The sequence below is a fragment of the Pelobates fuscus genome, chromosome 4 (genome assembly GCF_036172605.1).
Source record: "Pelobates fuscus isolate aPelFus1 chromosome 4, aPelFus1.pri, whole genome shotgun sequence".
NCBI lineage: Eukaryota > Metazoa > Chordata > Amphibia > Anura > Pelobatidae > Pelobates > Pelobates fuscus.
This window is the reverse complement of record NC_086320.1, coordinates 335,516,508-335,534,764: the sequence shown is the minus strand read 5'-3', so window position 1 is coordinate 335,534,764 and position 18,257 is coordinate 335,516,508. Positions and strand designations below refer to the sequence as shown.

The window sequence follows — 18,257 nt, the reverse complement described above, 5'->3', positions numbered from 1 at the left end:
ATTGTAAAACTAAACATATTGACGTATTGCTTATAAGTAGTGTATACTGGATAACATGTTAATTGATATTTTGATTATAAGTAGTGTAGATTAGTCAACTTGCCAGTAGACACATTGCTTACAAATAGTGTATATGAGTTAGCATGCCAGTTTTATCTGACGATTAACTTGCCTATACAAGAGGGTGTACCACCTCCTAAGACCACATATTGTGGACATCCATGTTAGGTTGAAGCCATAAGATACAGCAATCTGAGGCTTGCCAATATGAAATATTTTTAAAGTAAAGATCAAAGGAGCTAGATGCAGTCAGACTGATAAACATTACGGGCATGTTATAATGGGAAATGGCACATGGATCAGGAGGCTTGTCGTGGCAGTCATTCTATCCCCATGTTGGGTATAATACAGTCCCGCTTAGCAGTGAGTTGCAGGCCTGAGGCTTGAGGTATCAGCTGGGGATCCGGCTTCTGCTCCTCTCTACACTTGTTTTTCCTCTGCATTTTGAGGGCTTTGTAAGGCCATGTTGCAGACCGGCTGATGTCGTGCTGTGCGTCGTTTATGCTGGCTGTGATGAGAAGTGCGGTCCTTTGGGCGTAGGGTGCAGCACCTTGTCTTGATGTGGTGTGCACTCGAGGAGGCCCTGGCTTCTCCAATCCCCTCCGCTTTGCTGCTTTGCATGGGTGAGGTAAGTACTGAGCTCTCTGCCTCCATCTTGTATCTCTGTCCGTTGTCGGAGCTGCAGGTTGTTGAGAGGAGAGCGGAGGCTGTCTAGGTGAGTGGTCATCCGATATTCGTAGTGCCCCATGTTGCCACTTGTGCTTAAGGGGGGAGCGATGCGGGGGGAGCCCCGGGATGAGCCCCTGTTTAGGCCTTGGGTGAATCACCCGTCGAGAGTTGAGGTGCTCAGGCTTGCGACGGGTCTCCAGAAACTCCAGCCAGTGCTGGCATTTCCACAAGCTGCGATGTGTGCAGACCACTCTGTATGCTGCTGTGGTTAAGCAGCCTGTGAGGGTTCCGGTCTCAACGCCATCCCGCATGGCCTCCGCCATTTTGGTGACACTGCCTGGAGCGTGGGTCTTAGCGGTCCTGCTGCTTCGCCTGTTGCACTTGTAGGCGATCGGGTCTCGAGGGTGTAGACCGGGATCACCCCCCCCCCGGTCCAGAGGTATCCCCACGGGTCCGACTCTAAGCCCCGAACAGTAAGCGGCAGGGCAGCGGCCGGCCGCCCCGCTCGCCTCCGGAGTATGCCTTGAGAAAGACGGGTAGGATTCCTCCACCAGGGGACTGTAGCCTGTTGGGCCAGCCTCACCCTGGATCCCAGGGCTCTCTGCCCGGCGAGGGCCACCGTTGCCGGCAGGTTTTGTGCCAAAATTCGTGGAAATATAGCTGTTTCTAATTTTAGGCTGCAGGAGCTGGTCTCGCATGCGACCAGCCAGCTCGGCGGTCCGGCCCCGCCCCCGCTAATACATTTCTGATGTAAAAATAAGGCTGCATAAATCAGAATAATTTGCCAGTTGCACAGTTCTCAGAATACCCTGCAAATGTCTGGAAGGTCTGATCAGCTTTGTGTATAGAAGAACTGACACTTTTCGGTTCCATGATTTTCTTTTACTAAGAATAGGCTATTGAAACAATTTTTAGGCAAGCATAAAACACGCTTGCCTTGGCAGTACTTCTAACGCTCCTAAGTTGCGCTAGCAAGTGCTCACCTCGTATCCATTCCTTTTGCCTCCCTTGCTAAACTAATCACCTCCTTTTGGCTTCCAATATCACTTCTATGTAGATGACACATGAATCTGTCTTTTCCTGATCTCCTTTGATTAGTGTCTCAGACTGCCTCCCTGTTAGTTCTAATTGGATGGTTGCTCGCATCATTAAACCCAACCTGTCCAAAACAGAACTTTTCTTTCCTCTCCTAGACATTGCTACTCCTGTGTCTGTCTCCCTTCAAGTTAAAGGAAAAATATTATCTGCTCTACTTCACAGGCCGCTGCAGGTCTTCTCTTTTAACTCCAAACTCTACTTTACTCCTCGTGTCTAGCCAACTGCCAAATCCTGCTGCTTCTATCTCAAAAAGATAGCTATCATCCACCCCTACTCCAGATTCGGCTAAGACGCTAGTCAATTCTGCCATCTTCTCCTGCCTTCATTTTGGCAATCTGCTTCTCACTGGTCTTGAGCATTACCAGTTTGCCCTGCTACAGTCTATAATGAATGCTGCAACAAGCTCATCTTTGTCATCCTACACCTCCCTCCCTCTGTCAGTCTTTAAATTGGCTTTCTATAAGTTATTGGGCTCAATTTAAAATTCTGGTGCTTGCCTAGAAATCTCTACATAACACTACTCCTACCTATCCAAATTTATTTACATACAATATGCTCCTGCAGGATCTAGCAAGCTGTTAACAGAGCGGGAGATAAGTGGAAGTGTTAACTTTAAATGATTCTTTACAGGAAGTTTTTAGGAAGGCTGTGTAAGTAACATGCAGGGAGGTGTGCCTAAGGCTACATAAACAAAGTGATTTATCTCCTAAATAGCAGAGAATAGAGCAGTGAGACTGCATGGGCATGATCTATACACCGAAACTGCTTCATTAGGCTAAAGTTGTTTTTGTGACAATAGAGTGTCCCCTTAACCTGCATTGCTTCCTCTCCTGGTCTTGACATCCAGGAAAAAAGAAATGATAATCTATTCTATTCTGTTGTATTTATTTATTTTTCAATGCATGGGGGTGGGGTGGAACCTGTCTCTTTTTGCTTTACCCCACTCCTCCTAGAATGTAAGCTTGTTTGAGCAGGGCCCACAACAGCAGTTGCGATTTGTATGCCTAGGCTGGAAAGGATGCAGATGGGGAAAAAAACCTTTTTTTTTTTTTCTCTTTCTTTGTTGTGTATGTATATTTCTCAAATGGCTATTTTTTATATTCTTTTTTTTTTCTTTCATTTTTTATATATATATATATATATTTTTTTATTTTTTTTGTGCATAATTGCATGGTGTACAAATTAAAACGGTGTTCTGTTGGTGTATGGTCTATAGATAAACTCCTACTGCTGCCTGACTTTGAAGGCACCCTATTAACATTTAAGATAATGGTAGAAAAAAAACTAGAGTGTGCTGATGGACAAGCTGGAACACATCAGCATGGGCAGCTGCAGCAACACAAGCTGCTTTGCCCCCGCAAAGCCTGAATGAATACAGAGCAACGTGACTGTGCTGACAAACACCATAACAGCAATCATTGCACTGCCATCTGTTTTGTTGACACAATCTGTGTTCATTACTCTAGTTTCATATCCTTTTGGGAAACCAATTAAGCTAGAGGTGAAGGTAGGCTGTTGACCTGAAAACATTTATCTTTAAAGGGACACTCCAGGCATCCAGGCCACTTCTGCCCATTGTAGTGGTCTGGCTGCCAACTCCCACCACCCTTAACCCTGCCAGTGGAATTATTGCAGTTTTTATAAACTGCAATAATTACCTTGCAGGGTTAAGTCCTCCTCTAGTGGCTGTCTATCAGACAGCCACTAGACGGACTTCCGTGTTCACTAAAAGTGTTTTTTTTGTTTTTTTAAAACGCTGGACGCCCCCACGCTATGCATGAGTACCTCCAGCGTCGCTGGAATCCCCATAGATGGGGAGCTCTAATGCGCGCAAGGCCATTGCTGCACATGCGCATTAGGTCTCCTCCGCCAGCTGATGTCTGCAGGGGAGGAGCATGGGCAGAGACTGACCCAACGCAGAGGGAAATCGGCGCCAGATTCATGTAAGTCACTGAATGGGTTTTAACCCCTTTCAGCAACATGGGATGAGGGGTGGGAGGGAGAAGGGCACTGGAGAATCCGTTTAAGGAATGCTGATTTTTTTTTTTTTTTTTTTTATTTAAAAAAAAGTGTTTTTCTTTCTGGTCTATCATTAACCAGGTAAAATTACCTAAGTAGAATTTTTGTATTTTAAGCTTTTTTTATTATTATTGTAAATACATTGTAAACGTAGATCACATCTTGTTGAATACTTTGTATAACATACTTCACATTGTCCTATTTAAATGGAACGATTAGTCAGAGATTCACCCCCATATTAATGCATGAAACAAATGTAAAGGTAAAATACGTATCTTTTTAAATTTCTTAGAGCTGCTGCACTTGCACAGGTAAGTGCCAGCAGGTGGATGACTCCGTCCCGGCTAGAATTAAATTCACCACTCATTCTGGTTTGAAGAGTTTGCTGTATTTTCCTGCTAACATTGTATAGGGTTCCAAGTCAGACGGTATGGTTCTAATTCAGATTTGGTGTCTAAGTACATAGTCCCTCACCAACTATTTTTAATTTATATTTATATAGAACTACATGTGTGTAGGAGTGTACATATTAAACCTATGTTACCTATTTACCTCCACTATCATTATGTTACTCAGTACTTAGAGGGGTAAAGACTGAAAAACTAGCTTGGTGTTGCATGTAAACAGCCAATATCGGGAATCGTTTGCAGTGATTTTTACTAAAAAATAAATTGGCAAACCATTCTAATTCCTGTGCAAAGATTTTTGCTGAATTGAGACAAGGAACCTTCTGTAACGGTTGATTTCATCATCTGTCAGGCAATGGTGAAATACAAGAGTGTTTGGCAGCCTTCCCCGCAGGAGGTGTGTCCACATTAATTAAAGCGGTCAAAGCTGGTATGGAAGCTGATAACACAGAACAACACCCAATGGGGAGATCTTGTTTCTGAGAACTCAGTTCAGGCAAAGGAGCCTTCTGGTATACCCGGTTTTCGAAGCATCAACTGCTCGGTTGTTCTAAATTAAAACCATAACATTCCACTCAAAAGTTCTTTCAAACAGATTCTATATCATATCTCCAGTTCAGAAGAAATTCCGTTTGCATGTTTTATAAACAGGTGCAGCTATGGGCAGGGAGTTGGCTACCATTGTGAAAACAATTTTTAATTGTACTTATTTTGATGAAGTTGAAACCTTGCATGTCCCTCTACTGCAAACACATCATTGTATTCTGACACTGTTCTGGAGTACAATGATACCCCACATGTCTGCCTTTTACCCTAATCCCACCTCTCAAGGGATGCCCTATGCACTGTAATTGCAGCCTGAGAGGGAGAGCTCACCATCCTGTTTCAGCACACGTAGATTGGCCCTGGGGAGCTGTGGAATATAAAAGATCAGTGTAAAAATATTAGTATGGGCTGCATCAAAAGTGCATGTTCCAAAAAAGTGATGGTTCTAAATAACAATAATCTTATCCTAAATCTCATTCATCGTAACGATAACGTTTTAGAAGTACGAATAAATTATTTTTGGTAGGAGACTTATGAGAGAGAGAGAGACTACTGTTACATTTCACAGACCAGAATGAGAAACGTCTGGTCAAGCTATTTCTTGCTCAGGGCTGAAGATATTAAAAATGCTGAAACTTATACAGGATTATTCGCTGAAGTGAGAATTCAAAGTGAATTTCATATTTAAAGGGACACTGTAGGCACCCAGACCACTTCAGCCCATTGCCAACTCCCATCACCCTTAACCCTGCAAGTGTAATCATTGCAGTTCTTATAAATAATGATATACAGCCACTAGAGCAGGGGTTCTCAACCTTGTCCTCAAGGACCCCCTACCAGTCCAGGGTTTAGGGATTACCTGGGTGTGTCTAAGGTGTTTAGAAAAAAAAAAAACACCTTAGAGTCACTTTATTTCTGTTTATGCAGCCCTAGCCACACCTCCCCTGGCTATGATTGACAGAGCCTGCATGAAAAAAACTGGTTTCACTTTCAAACAGATGTAATTTACCTTAAACAATTGTATCTCAATCTCTAAATTGAACTTTAATCACATACAGGAGGCTCTTGCAGGGTCTAGCAAGCTATTAACATAGCAGGGGATAAGAAAATCTTAATTAAACAGAACTTGCAATAAAGAGCCTAAATAGGGCTCTCTCTACAGGAAGTGTTTATGGAAGGCTGTGCAAGTCACATGCAGGGAGGTGTGACTAGGGTTCATAAACAAAGGGATTTAACTCCTAAATGGCAGGGGCATGGCATGTTCTATACACCAAAACTGCTTCATTAAGCTAATGTTGTTCAGGTGACTATAGTGTCCCTTTAAGGTTGGAGGCATCTTTGGTGCAAGAGGAATTCACAACCCAATGCGCAACAAACTGCGATGCACTATGTAATTTTGAGCTACAGTAGCTCGTCTGTGATCGGATCTCACTCTTTTCTTTCTCCGTTTAACATTTCATATTAAACTGTTGAATGGTCTTACCAGAAACTGAATCGGATACTCCAGGCACAATAACAATTGGATTGAGTACCATACCTAATAGAAATAAAAATATTCAAAGAAAACTGAATTTATCATGAACAATAAGTCAACAGCGGTTAGAGGGTACTTTCACTGGTTTAAATGTAAGGTACCGGCCGCGGTTACTTCACTGTGCACCGGGATATCTCTCTCCTCCCTGTCTCTCGTGCTCTGGGCTGCAGCCGTCCTACTGTCCGCATGTGATTTTTCCCACGAACGCTGTCCTGGGGTAGTAGAAACATGACTTCCGCCTTGAGGGAGTTGATGAGAGGTGGTAGACTTTGTGGTGGATGCCGATGGACCAACCTTTTTTTCTTTCCAGGACCCCAATAGCGACCTAATTTCAGCATCCTTTGGGTTGATTGTGTGAGCCCCCTCCTCCCCCCCCCCCCCACACACACAGAGGTACTTTGTAGTCTTCTCTAATTACGTTCAGTGTTGGATTATTTATATTGCCGTAGTCTTTATCTTCAGCATTGATTTTTAGTAGGTCAACTTAATGGTCAGTTTGGGTATGTTCTGTTGAAATTTTATTATTTTAGCCCATTTTCTGTTTTTGTTTACTACTACTACTACTACTACTACTAAATAAAGTGTGATTATTTTATTCTTTTTAAAACTATTTAACTTTTTAAAATTAAAATAAAAAACAAAAACAAACCTTTTAGTCGTACGCCTGCACATACCATATTTTCTGTTTGAACCAAAATCGCATTGACCTGGTGTGTAGCTGCCCATGTTTAATATTTATATATATATATATATATATATATATATATATATATATATATATATATTTTTTTTTTTACTTTAAACTTTTTTTTTTTTGTGTATGTTTATTATACTTTAACCCCTTAACGCCGTTACGGCGTGCTATGCCGTCACGGGTTAAGTGGGCTTTAAAGATGTACTTACCTCCGCCGCGATCCGCTTCGGGAGGACTGCCTCAGCCCAGGCAGCCCTCCCACGGCAAATGAGGCCCCCGGGGGCCATGTGATCGCTCTCAAAGAGCGATCACATGGCCCCCTATAGCTGGCTGTGGATCTGCCAGCAGGGGGACTGTTTGAAATATCAGACAGTCCCCCTGCTGGTGGGAAGTATAAAAAATAAATAAAATACAAGTGTAAAAATAAATTAAATATATTTTTACATATATATATTGTATATAATATATATACATATTATATATTTGTAACGTCATACAAAGTGTATTTTAATATTAATATAAGTGTATATATATTAATATTAAAATACACTTAGAATGACGTTACATATATATAATATGTGTATATATATATAATGTACATATATATTATATATAAATACGTATAAATAAAATAATAAATAAATAAAATAATAAAATATTGAAACAAAATTTAATATAAATTATATATGCATATGTAATTTCATTCTAACTGTATTTTGTTATTAATATATATATGTAACAAAATACACTTAGAATGACATTCTATATATATATATATATATATTAATATATATAGATAAATGCATATAATTACATTAGTATACACGTAGAATTTAAATACCTATAAATGTATATATATAAAATTCTACATGTGTATTTAAATAATCTTTTAACGTAATTATGTGATTTGGTTAATTAAAATTTGATTGACATGCCTGGCAACACAGGGAGAAAGTGCAGAGAATTTAATTCGCAAGCACTATATTTGACCCTGTAACTCTCCAAGACACCATAAAACCTGTACATAGGGGGTACTGTTTTACTCGGGAGACTTCACTGAACTCAAATATTTGTGTTTCAAACTGGTAAATTGTATTACAACGATGATATTTTAAGTAAAAGTGACGTTTTTCGCATTTTTTACAAGCGAACGGCACTTTTATGGTCTATATTATTGTTGTAATATGTTTTACTGTTTTAAAACACTAATATTTGTGTTTAGTGAAGTCTCCAGAGAATAACAGTACCCCCCATGTACAGGTTTTATGGTGTTTTGGAAAGTTAGAGAGTCACATATAAGGCTTGCATTTCATTTTTTTCACATTGAAATTTGCCAGATTGGTTATGTTGCCTTTGAGAGCGTATGGTAGCCCAGGAATGAGAATTACCCCCATGATGGCATACCATTTGCAAAAGTAGACAACCCGAGGTATTGCAAGTGGGGTATGTCCAGTCTTTCTTAGTAGCCACTTGGTCACAAACACTGGCCAAATATTTGTTTTTTGCTTTTTTCACACAAAAACAAATATGAACGCTAACTTTGGCCAGTGTTTGTGACTAAGTGGCTACTAAAAAAGACTAAACATACCCCACTTTCAATACCTTGGCTTGTCTACTTTTTCAAATGGTATGCCATTATGGGGGTAATTCTCGCTCCTGGGCTACCACACAGTCTCAAAGGTAACATTACCAATCTGGCAAATTTCAATTTGAAAATGGAACGTTCTATATTTGACCCTGTAACTTTCCAAAACAACATAAAACCTGTTAATGGGGGGTACTGTTGTACTCGTGAGACATCGCTGATTACAAATATGTGAATTTTGTTGCAGTAAAACCTAACAGTATTATGACATTCACAGTTAAAATGTCAGACGGAAATGCAAATTTAAAAAAAAATCTTATTTTCTCACTTTTTTTATTTTATTCATAATGAATTATGTTCCATATATGAATAGTTAATGATAGATTAAAGCCCTGTTTCTCCTGAACAAAATGATATATAATAAGTGTGGGTGCATATAATTTGAAAGAGGGGAACTACGGGTGAACAGACATATAGCGCAAATTCCAGTTTTTGTTTACGTTTTGTTTTGATCAGAACGTGCACTATTGACTCCGTCCTGAAGGGGTTAACAGGTGGAGGTAGCTCAGTTGGTAAACTGCAAGGTCACAGGTTAATATCCCGGCAGGGTCAACTCAGCCCTTCATCCTTCAGAGGTCGATAAAATGAGTACCATCAATTGGGTGATAACTGTTATTATTCAGCTGCCAACTTGGTTAATTCAGAGCGTGCGCTGAGAAGTGCTTTGAGTCCCACTGGGAGAAAGGCGCTATATAAATACTAGTTGTTATATTATTAACAGTACGTACCTTATACTAATGTAATTAGTTGAACTGCTGTTTGCTAGAAAAACATTATCCCTAGCGCCTGTTGACAATATTGTACTGGTGCTGGCTTTAATTTTGATACTACTTTTTTTTTTTTTTTATTTAATTTTTTTTTTTTTTTATGTAGCTATATACTAAATTTATAGTTTTTTTTTTTTTTTTTTTTTTTTTTCCCCCAACATTTCTGGTTATATTTGTTCTAAGATTGTTTTCCCGTTTTCATTTCACAGTGGAAAGATCAAATTCACAACACCTAAGAGCATCCCATACAATAAGAAGAACTTCTTCCTTGGATACCATAACTGGACAATATCTGACTGGACACTGGCCCCGAGATCCCCACGTGCACTACACTTGTATGAATGATAAATCTACCCAGGTACTATTTATTTTTAATAAAAACTCACTGTATGTGCCATAAGGCAAAGATTGACATGCGTCGTAATTCTATATGGCGTATCCCTCCATTTTCCCAGTGTCATTGAAACCATTCAGATATCACTAGGTATGTTTTAACAATAATATATTTGCTGATTTATTACAAGTGATTGCTCATTATAGGGAGTGAGCTCATTATAGGCGGTGAAAATTGAAACAACCTATCAAACACAACAAACTTCTGGACCACTACACTACACTTCCAACCAAACACTGCAACACCCCCTAGATGTAGCAAATACCGTTAAATAATTATTTTGTTGGATGTGCTACCACCCTGGATGCTAAGATGACAAATTACACATTTTCAGACCACAAATAAAGATCAGGGGCTGCTAAATCGTCAAAATCTTCATAAAGAGAAATTAAATTTTAGGCCTGTTAGTGTCGTTAAAAAGCATCTTGAAAATTTAAAAATTAAAAACCAGTGTGGACTAGATCTAATCCCAGCAATGTTGCTGAAGCTCGGTGCGCCAGCAGTTGCTAAACCTGTCACTACCCTAATCAATGAATCCCTGGTGTCGGGATACATACCCAAACTTTGGAAGACCGCAAAAGTTGTATCTATCCATAAAAGTGGTGACAATACTTTGGTATCTAACCATCGCCCGATATCATTGCTCCCTGTATTGTAGAAAAATCTTGGGAAAATGCATTCACGCGCAACTGTGAATATTATCAACGTTCAATCAGGCTTTCGTCCAAATCACTGAACTTCGACTGCCCTCAAGTTTTCAATGACATTCAAATTGGCATGTAACAAGGAGACTTAACTGGAGCTATTTTCCTTGATTTTGCCAAGGCCGTTGACACAGACCATGGCATTCTTTTGCAAAAAATTTAAAACTCTGGCGTTGGAGGTCATCCGCTAACCTGGTTTCAATCGTATGTTTCAGACCAATTGCAAATATGTGGCCATTTCTGATAGCGCTTCCCTCCCTCTTCCAGTCATGTGTGGTGTTCCCCAAGGCTCCATACTCGGCACCCTGCTGCTCACATCATTTATAAATGATATGCCTAACATCTGCAAATCCTCAACTGTACACATGTGATCTACGCTAGTAAACCCAAGCTACTGCAGCTTGAGGCTGTGCTCCAAAACCAATTCGTAGAGGTATAAAAGTGAATAGCAGATTACAAACTCTTCCTAAACACTGACAAAACCGTTACAATGATATTTGGAACTTTACCTAAATTACATAAACTACAAAATCAACAATTGTGTATCAGGACAAATTCAAATAGCACCCTGACAGCAGTCTGCCCTTTTAAATATCTAGGTATGTTGCTACACCCCAATCTATCCTTTGGCCTTCATATTGAAAAAAATCTCTTAAAAACTTTACCCAAAACTAGGTGCCCTGTACAGAAGCAAATCCTGCCTAAGCCCTACAGTAAGGAAACCGTGCAATAAATGCTAATGCCGGTCATTGATTATGGAGATGTAGTGTATGCACCCGCACCGCAAACCCACCACAATAAACTTAATGCGTTCTAGAACTCATTCTGCCGCTTTGTACTAGAATGTTATTACTTTACCCACCACTGTGACATGTTAAAAGAACAAAACTGGCTATCGCTGGAATCCCAACGCACTATTCATCTTTCCAGCCTTGTGCATAAGAGCATTTCTGGGAAGCTCCCACCCTACCTGAGTAGAATGCTCTCCCCGGCTGTTCCCACCTCCTATAATCTCCAATTCAGTACTAGCATGATATTTGGCATACTGCAATACAAAAATAAAGTGACTCAAACTATGGCAATATCTCAGCACAGAATGCACCTGTCATGGTTGAATATATTTATTACCTGTTATGTGTTAAATTTCTATATGTATTACATTTTTATATTGTATTTTTGTAATATTATATCCTATTGTAACAATGCAATGTTTTATGGACATACTTGAAACCGAGAGAAATCTCAATGTATCCATCCTGGTAAAATATTTTACAAATATAAATTAGAAAGATTTCAGGCTTGAGCAATCTAACTGGGAAAAATATTTAAATAAATAGATTGCTCAAACCTGATATCAAGACCACAAAAGCAGGACTTGGGCATGCGGTAAAACCGCATTATGCCTAATGACCACATTAAACGGCAAGATAACCAGAACCCCTCCCTCCCCCACCCCACTTGAAAGAAAAAAATATATATATTCTGGTTATCTTGCCGTTTAATGTGGTCATTAGGCCGCATGCTGTTTTACTGGCTGTCTAAGCACTGCTTTTGTGGTCTTGATATCAGGTTTTAAACAATCTAATGGACACAACTCTTCCTGCATGGTTATCTAGGTTGTATTAATCTTCTCTTACTGATTCGATTTCCTTTGCCTTCTGGTTTATGGTGTTTCCCTGTTGTGGCCAGTAGAAACCGTGACCTCAGTCCTCATCCACAGAGTTAAATCTTTCGAATTATAAAATCCATGCATCCATTAGCATAGAGTACATTAAAGGATCACTATAGGGTCAGAAATACAAACCACCATCTAGCCCCCCTGGGCCCCTCATGCCTCCATAAATATAGCAAAATCTTATTGTATTCAAGCCTGAAGCTGTAACTCTGCATGCTGTTGGAATCAGAAAAAACAAGCAGTCTGCTGACCTCATCAGAAGTGGTAGCCTGACCCATTCACAATGCTTCTCTAGGATTGGCTGAGACTGACAAGGAGGCAGATCAGGGGCAGAGCCAGTATGATTCAAACACAGCCCTGGCCAATCAGCATCTCCTCATAAAGATGAATTGAATCAATGAATCTCTGAGGAAAGTTTAGTGTCTGCATGCAGAGGGAGGAGATACTGAATGTTTGGATGCATTTTAGGCAGCCATGACCCAGGAAGGATCTCTCACAGCCATCTGTGGAGTGGCCAGTGAAGTTATCACTAGGCTGTAATGTAAGCACTGCATTTTCTTTGAATAGCCAGTGTTTACAGCAAAAAGCCTGAAGGTAATGATTCTACTCACCAGAACAAATTCAATAAGCTGTAGTTGTTCTGGTGACTATAGGGTCCATTTAAGGGAAAGACTGAAACACTAGTATTGTCATTATCCAGATAATTCTCTCAGATCATTCAATGGTTGCAAGTGAATTTAGAAAATAACATTCTGGGGATTCTATGCAAAAATAACCTGTTTATAAAACTGTACATGTGAGTTACCTAGATGAGGATCAATTAACTAAAGAAAAGGCACACAATGCAACAGGAACTAATAGGCTTTGGGGAAACACCCAGCATATTTAATAAACAGCTAACTGCCAGTGGACACCGCATAAGTAATGAAAATTCAAAATATTCTGCTATGGCCAGCTATGAAGCCTTCAGCAGGATAGTCTTACCATGCATGGATCAGAAACTATGATCTGAAGAAGTGGTGTGGAGCCTCATAGGGGCACTCTAAGTACCAATAACCCGAGGTTCATGAAATGCTTTAGATACATGGATTATGCCCCTGCTACATTCTGTGCCATTTAGAATTTAATCACTTAATTTGTTCAGCCTTAACCATACCTCCCAGACTTTGACTCACACAGCCTCCATACACACTTCCTGGAAAAAGTCAGCGTTTTGAATGTAATTTTTTTTTCTAATTGCACTTTTTGTAATTTTACCGGACTCTGGTTGGGCTAAACTTTAATATTTCATCTAAACGGTTTCAGAGATTACATCAATTTTTATTTTTTTGATAGGCCTGCCAAACTCTAACAATAACAAAGTGTGTGTGTGTATATATTTTGCTTATTGTGCTTGCTGAAACCTGTTGGCCCTTTTGACATGTGACATATGGCAACTCGCTGAAAATTTTCTTCTATTGTATAAAGCATAGAAAGGAAAGGTCACTGTAGTGCATAACTAGTGTATAAAAATATTCTAATGCTGCCATAAACCACATAGCCACCACCGTGCTTCTTCGTATATCTGGATTCCCAGAGGACAAACTGCTCCAGAGCGGAAATGGTTATTGTGGAGGCACACTAATGCAACCCACATTTATTGTGAATTGCAGAGAAAGAACAATGCAAATGTTTATGGGCCTTCATTCTTTATCAGTGTGTGTACTGTTTTGTTTTTGTTTTTTTGTAGTTTTTTTTTTTTTCTTTTTAAGATATAGATACCGGTAGTTAGGAATGGCCTACACACTGATATGCCAGAAGTGTATTCATTCCCCATCGTTACAAATTTGGGTTGCACTAGTCAACCAGCAATATCCTTTTGTATTTCTGGAGTACTTTGTTTCCCACTGTACCAAATTTCAGACTTTATTGCCCAGCAATGTTTGTTTGTTTTTTATATTCTATGGTAAATACAGAGGGCGGGGAAGGCGGATACATTTAACACCAACAAAGGTAGCTGCTGTGCTAGTTCAAAGGGACACTTTAGTCACCAGAACAACTACATCTTATTAATGTAGTCCTGGTGTCTATTGGCTGTTTCTGCAGACTTTTTAATGTAAACACCACAATACTGCTTAGGCACACCTCTTGTGGCAGTCAATAAGAGAGCCACTAGAGGTGCAGCAGTGATGTTTAGCGTTTCCACGCTCTGCATGGAGACGCTGAACTCTCCACCTAGAGATGCATTGATTCAGTGAATCTCTATGAAGAGGTGCTGTTTGGCGCAGTGAGGCATTTTGATACGCATTTATTTATTTATTTATTTATTTATTTATTAAAAATTCTTAAGAAACGCAGTCTTATTACCCATAGGGTCTCGATGCGCATACCAGCAATCAAAAACAAGCAAAACAATATCCAGCACACAACAGCATTATAATCACATGCATTTGAACCAGGTTAAAAATTTCATGTCATCCCGTATGCCTGAGCAAATAAAACTGTTTTTAAGCTCCGGCGGAACTTCAATAGATCATTCTCAAGTCTTAATGTCAGAGGCAGGGAGTTCCAAAATTGCGCTCCCTGAACATCACTCGTCCTCCCTCCGCACTTTTTCTTTTTAAAATTTGGAATCTTCAATAAGGCTAAATCAGCCGATCTCAAGGATCGACTGGGAGCATAGCGTGTGAATTTATCCTTCAGATAGTCTGGTCCCATACCGTGGATTGCCTTATATACCAAACAACCATTTTTAAACAGAACCCGTTCACGAACGGGCAGCCAGTGCAGGGCTTTTAAAGATGGAGTGATATGGTCATTGCGGGCCACACCCGTAAGTAGCCTTGCAGCTGCGTTCTGTATCAACTGTAGCTTGTGTATGATGTTCTGAGGCAGTCCAAGGTACAGGACATTGCAGTAGTCCAATCGGCTACCGATGATGGCGTTGACCACCGAGATTTGATCGGAGGGGGCAATAAATCTAAAAATAGACCTCAGAAGCTTCAGGTGGTAGTGGCAAGAGCTTACCACCTGATTGATCTGGGGCTTCAGTGTCAACCTAGAGTCGAAAATGACTCCCAGATCTCTGACCTTGGTGGCAGGACTCGGAGATGGAGAAAACGAGTCCGGCCATGAAGGAAAGATACTATTCGCAATAGCCTTCCAAAGTTTACCCTCGGGAAAGTGTTGGATTGGCTAAAATCTATAAGTTTGATCTCTGGACAGGGGTGGAGCCAGCTGCATAAAGACCAGCGTGTTTCTGGGGAAAAAGAGTTAAAAACTTTTTTTTTTAAAAGAATGGCAAGAGGACCGCAACCTAAATGTGTTTTTACAATTAGTGTCAGGCATACAGGTTGTTACTTTAACCCCCTTAAGGACCAAACTTCTGGAATAAAAGGGAATCATGACATGTCACACGTCATGTGTCCTTAACCCCTTAAGGACCAAATTTCTGGAATAAAAGGGAATCATGACATGTCACACATGTCATGTGTCCTTAAGGGGTTAAGGGGATAAGTTCACTGATAATTACAGTTTGCTGTTGTGATTTCAAAGAGGGATGAAACTGAGAATACATGTGAAAGGGGAACTTACTATTCGATCTATATCCATTATCCATCTATATAGTTATATCTGAAGGGCTGGGTGTGGGCTCTTGTGAGAACCAGCTGAGTGTCAAGACACTTGAAAAAATGGTTTGGCTACCTGTTTTTCCAGAGGTGCTAGTGCACTCCTGGCTTCATAACCTCTGTTATGATGCTTAGACTGTCCCTTTAAAATAGGCACATGGAAATTGTTGCTATAAATCAAAACATATACACTGTATTACTCTTGTGACAGAACGTGGCAGTAGTCAGATTTGCAATCCAGGTTAGTTAGCCTATGCTTTAAATGTCATTTGTATGTAGTAAAATTGCAATGGTCTTATTTGTATTTTATTTTTTCTATACATGAACAAACTAGTCATAAAATATTGACTAAACCTATGAAAGCGTGACACTTTACTTGGCGATTTATTTAATGCAGTTTGGCAAACTACAGGGAAATAACTTTAAACTTTTCCTTTCATTTAGACACCTAGCTGCTGGGGCGAAGAAGGCACAGAGAAGAAAAGCACACATCAACGCTCTGCTTCTTGGGGTAGTGCAGATCAACTCAAAGAGGTATCTTTCTTCTAGTCTAGTAATTTTACAGGCATTTGCTTTGTTCTGCGCAGCTAATAATGAAGAAAACCCAAATCTAAGCAGCCATATTTGCTGTGGGTGTGGGGAGAAAATAGAATTTAAAACTAAAACTAATTAGCTTGAATGGCATTTTTTTGTGGGGGGTGGGGCTATATAAGATCTAAATTATTTTTTTATTTTTTTTGGTTTTTATGTACAGCTTCTCTAAAAAAAATTAATAAATAAATCCTATATAGCCCCACCTCCCCTAGGAAATGCAAACTCTTCTCAAACACGTGAATTTCAACATATTATTTTTAAACTATATTTCCACCCCATTACACCACTGCGCTAGTGGGATATCTTGAAGTATTTGGCATGTACTCCTGACAGTATGAAATTGGTACACCTACCTCTGTGGTTTTTTTTTTTTTTTTAAGAAGTGGTCAAATACTTACAACTTTAAAAAAAAAAAAAAAATATATATATATATATATATATATATATATATATATATATATATATATATATTTTTTTTTTTTATTTGCATAAAAGAAACGTGTTTGCGTCATTATACATATTTTTAAACTTCTCCTGCGTTTTAATGTTTCAGGCCAGGCGTTATTAAAATACTGCTTAACCCAAATATGTCACCAAGAATAGGAATAATGCTATGTGAATAAAAACACAGGTTGCAAATTACTACGTGTCTCTGTACACCCCCGTTGTTTTAGAATTCTCGCCAGTAGCTCTACACCCACTCTTGATAACCTAGTCATCATTGCTGCTCAAGTTCTGGCACATTACAACTGGATCCACAGTTTCCTAAGAATAGAGAGACAGAATTTATTATGGGAACTTCACTAGGGTTTTTTGATTTGTGATTTGAGCTTGTGTTTATTTTTCTTTTTTAAATGCTTTTTTCCAAAAAGAAAGCATATAAAACCAAAAGGAGATTTGGCATATCTTGCTGGTAAACTAATATCGCTGAGTCTTAAAGGGACTCTATAGTCTACATATAAAAGCAAGAAAGACCGGTCCCCCAGCCTTCCTATTTGCTTTTATATGTACTTTCAAATATAAAAAATCATTTTCGATGCTTTTTTTATATTAAAAACTTACCTCCGTTCCAGCGCCGAGCTCCCAGCCATGCCGCGCCCCCCTTTTCGTCAAAATGACGAAATCGCGGGGCCCAATAGGACACTTCTGAGAGAAGCGTCATTGCTCCCTTGTGCGCATGCGCGACTTCGACGCACATGCGCAGACTTCAGCTCTGAAGTCCTGAGCGCACTACCGCGCATGCACGCGGTGTGCGCGGCGCTGAGCTGACAGCTCAGCTCGCGGTTTTTGCCCGCCCCTCTCCTCTCTGACAGGCTGGAGAGAGAAGGCGCGCACACAGTGCCTTCTCTTTCCTGCACACGTCAGACGTATCTTAATACTTCTGACGTGTACAGGGCCTTTTTAGGGCCCTGCATGATAGGAAGTTCCTCTGGTGGCCGTCTTGAGTGAAGGCCACTGGAGGTATTCCTATCAATCAATGTAAACACTGTATTTTCTCTGAAAATACAGTGTTTACATTAGATTGCCTGCAGGGAGCTATAGATCTCACCTGAACAAATACATTAAGCTGTAGTTGTTCAGGTGACTATAGTGTCCCTTTAAACGGACACTATAGACACCCAGACAACTTCATCTCATTGAATTGGTGTGGGTGCAGTGTCCCTGTCCCACTTGGACCTACAGTGTAAATCTTTGCAGAGAAACTGCAATAATAACGTTGCAGTACGAAGACTTCCTCCAGTGGCTGTGTATCAGACAGCCACTAGAGGCGCTTCTGGGACTCTTAAGTGAGTCTTAGTCTCTTTAACCCCTTAAGGACACGTGACATGTCATGATTCCCTTT

General features: G+C 39.9%; 1 protein-coding gene across 1 annotated transcript in view; it reads left to right on the top strand.

Annotated features, from left to right (window-relative positions):
- The window catches only part of GLCCI1 (glucocorticoid induced 1), a 54,456-nt gene that overhangs the window by 12,789 nt on the left and 23,410 nt on the right, over nt 1–18,257 (top strand). Inside the window, exons 2-3 of the mRNA XM_063452425.1 lie at nt 9,649–9,797; nt 16,265–16,354. Coding sequence (XP_063308495.1) covers nt 9,649–9,797; nt 16,265–16,354 — 239 coding nt within the window. The remainder of the gene's footprint in view (nt 1–9,648; nt 9,798–16,264; nt 16,355–18,257) is intronic.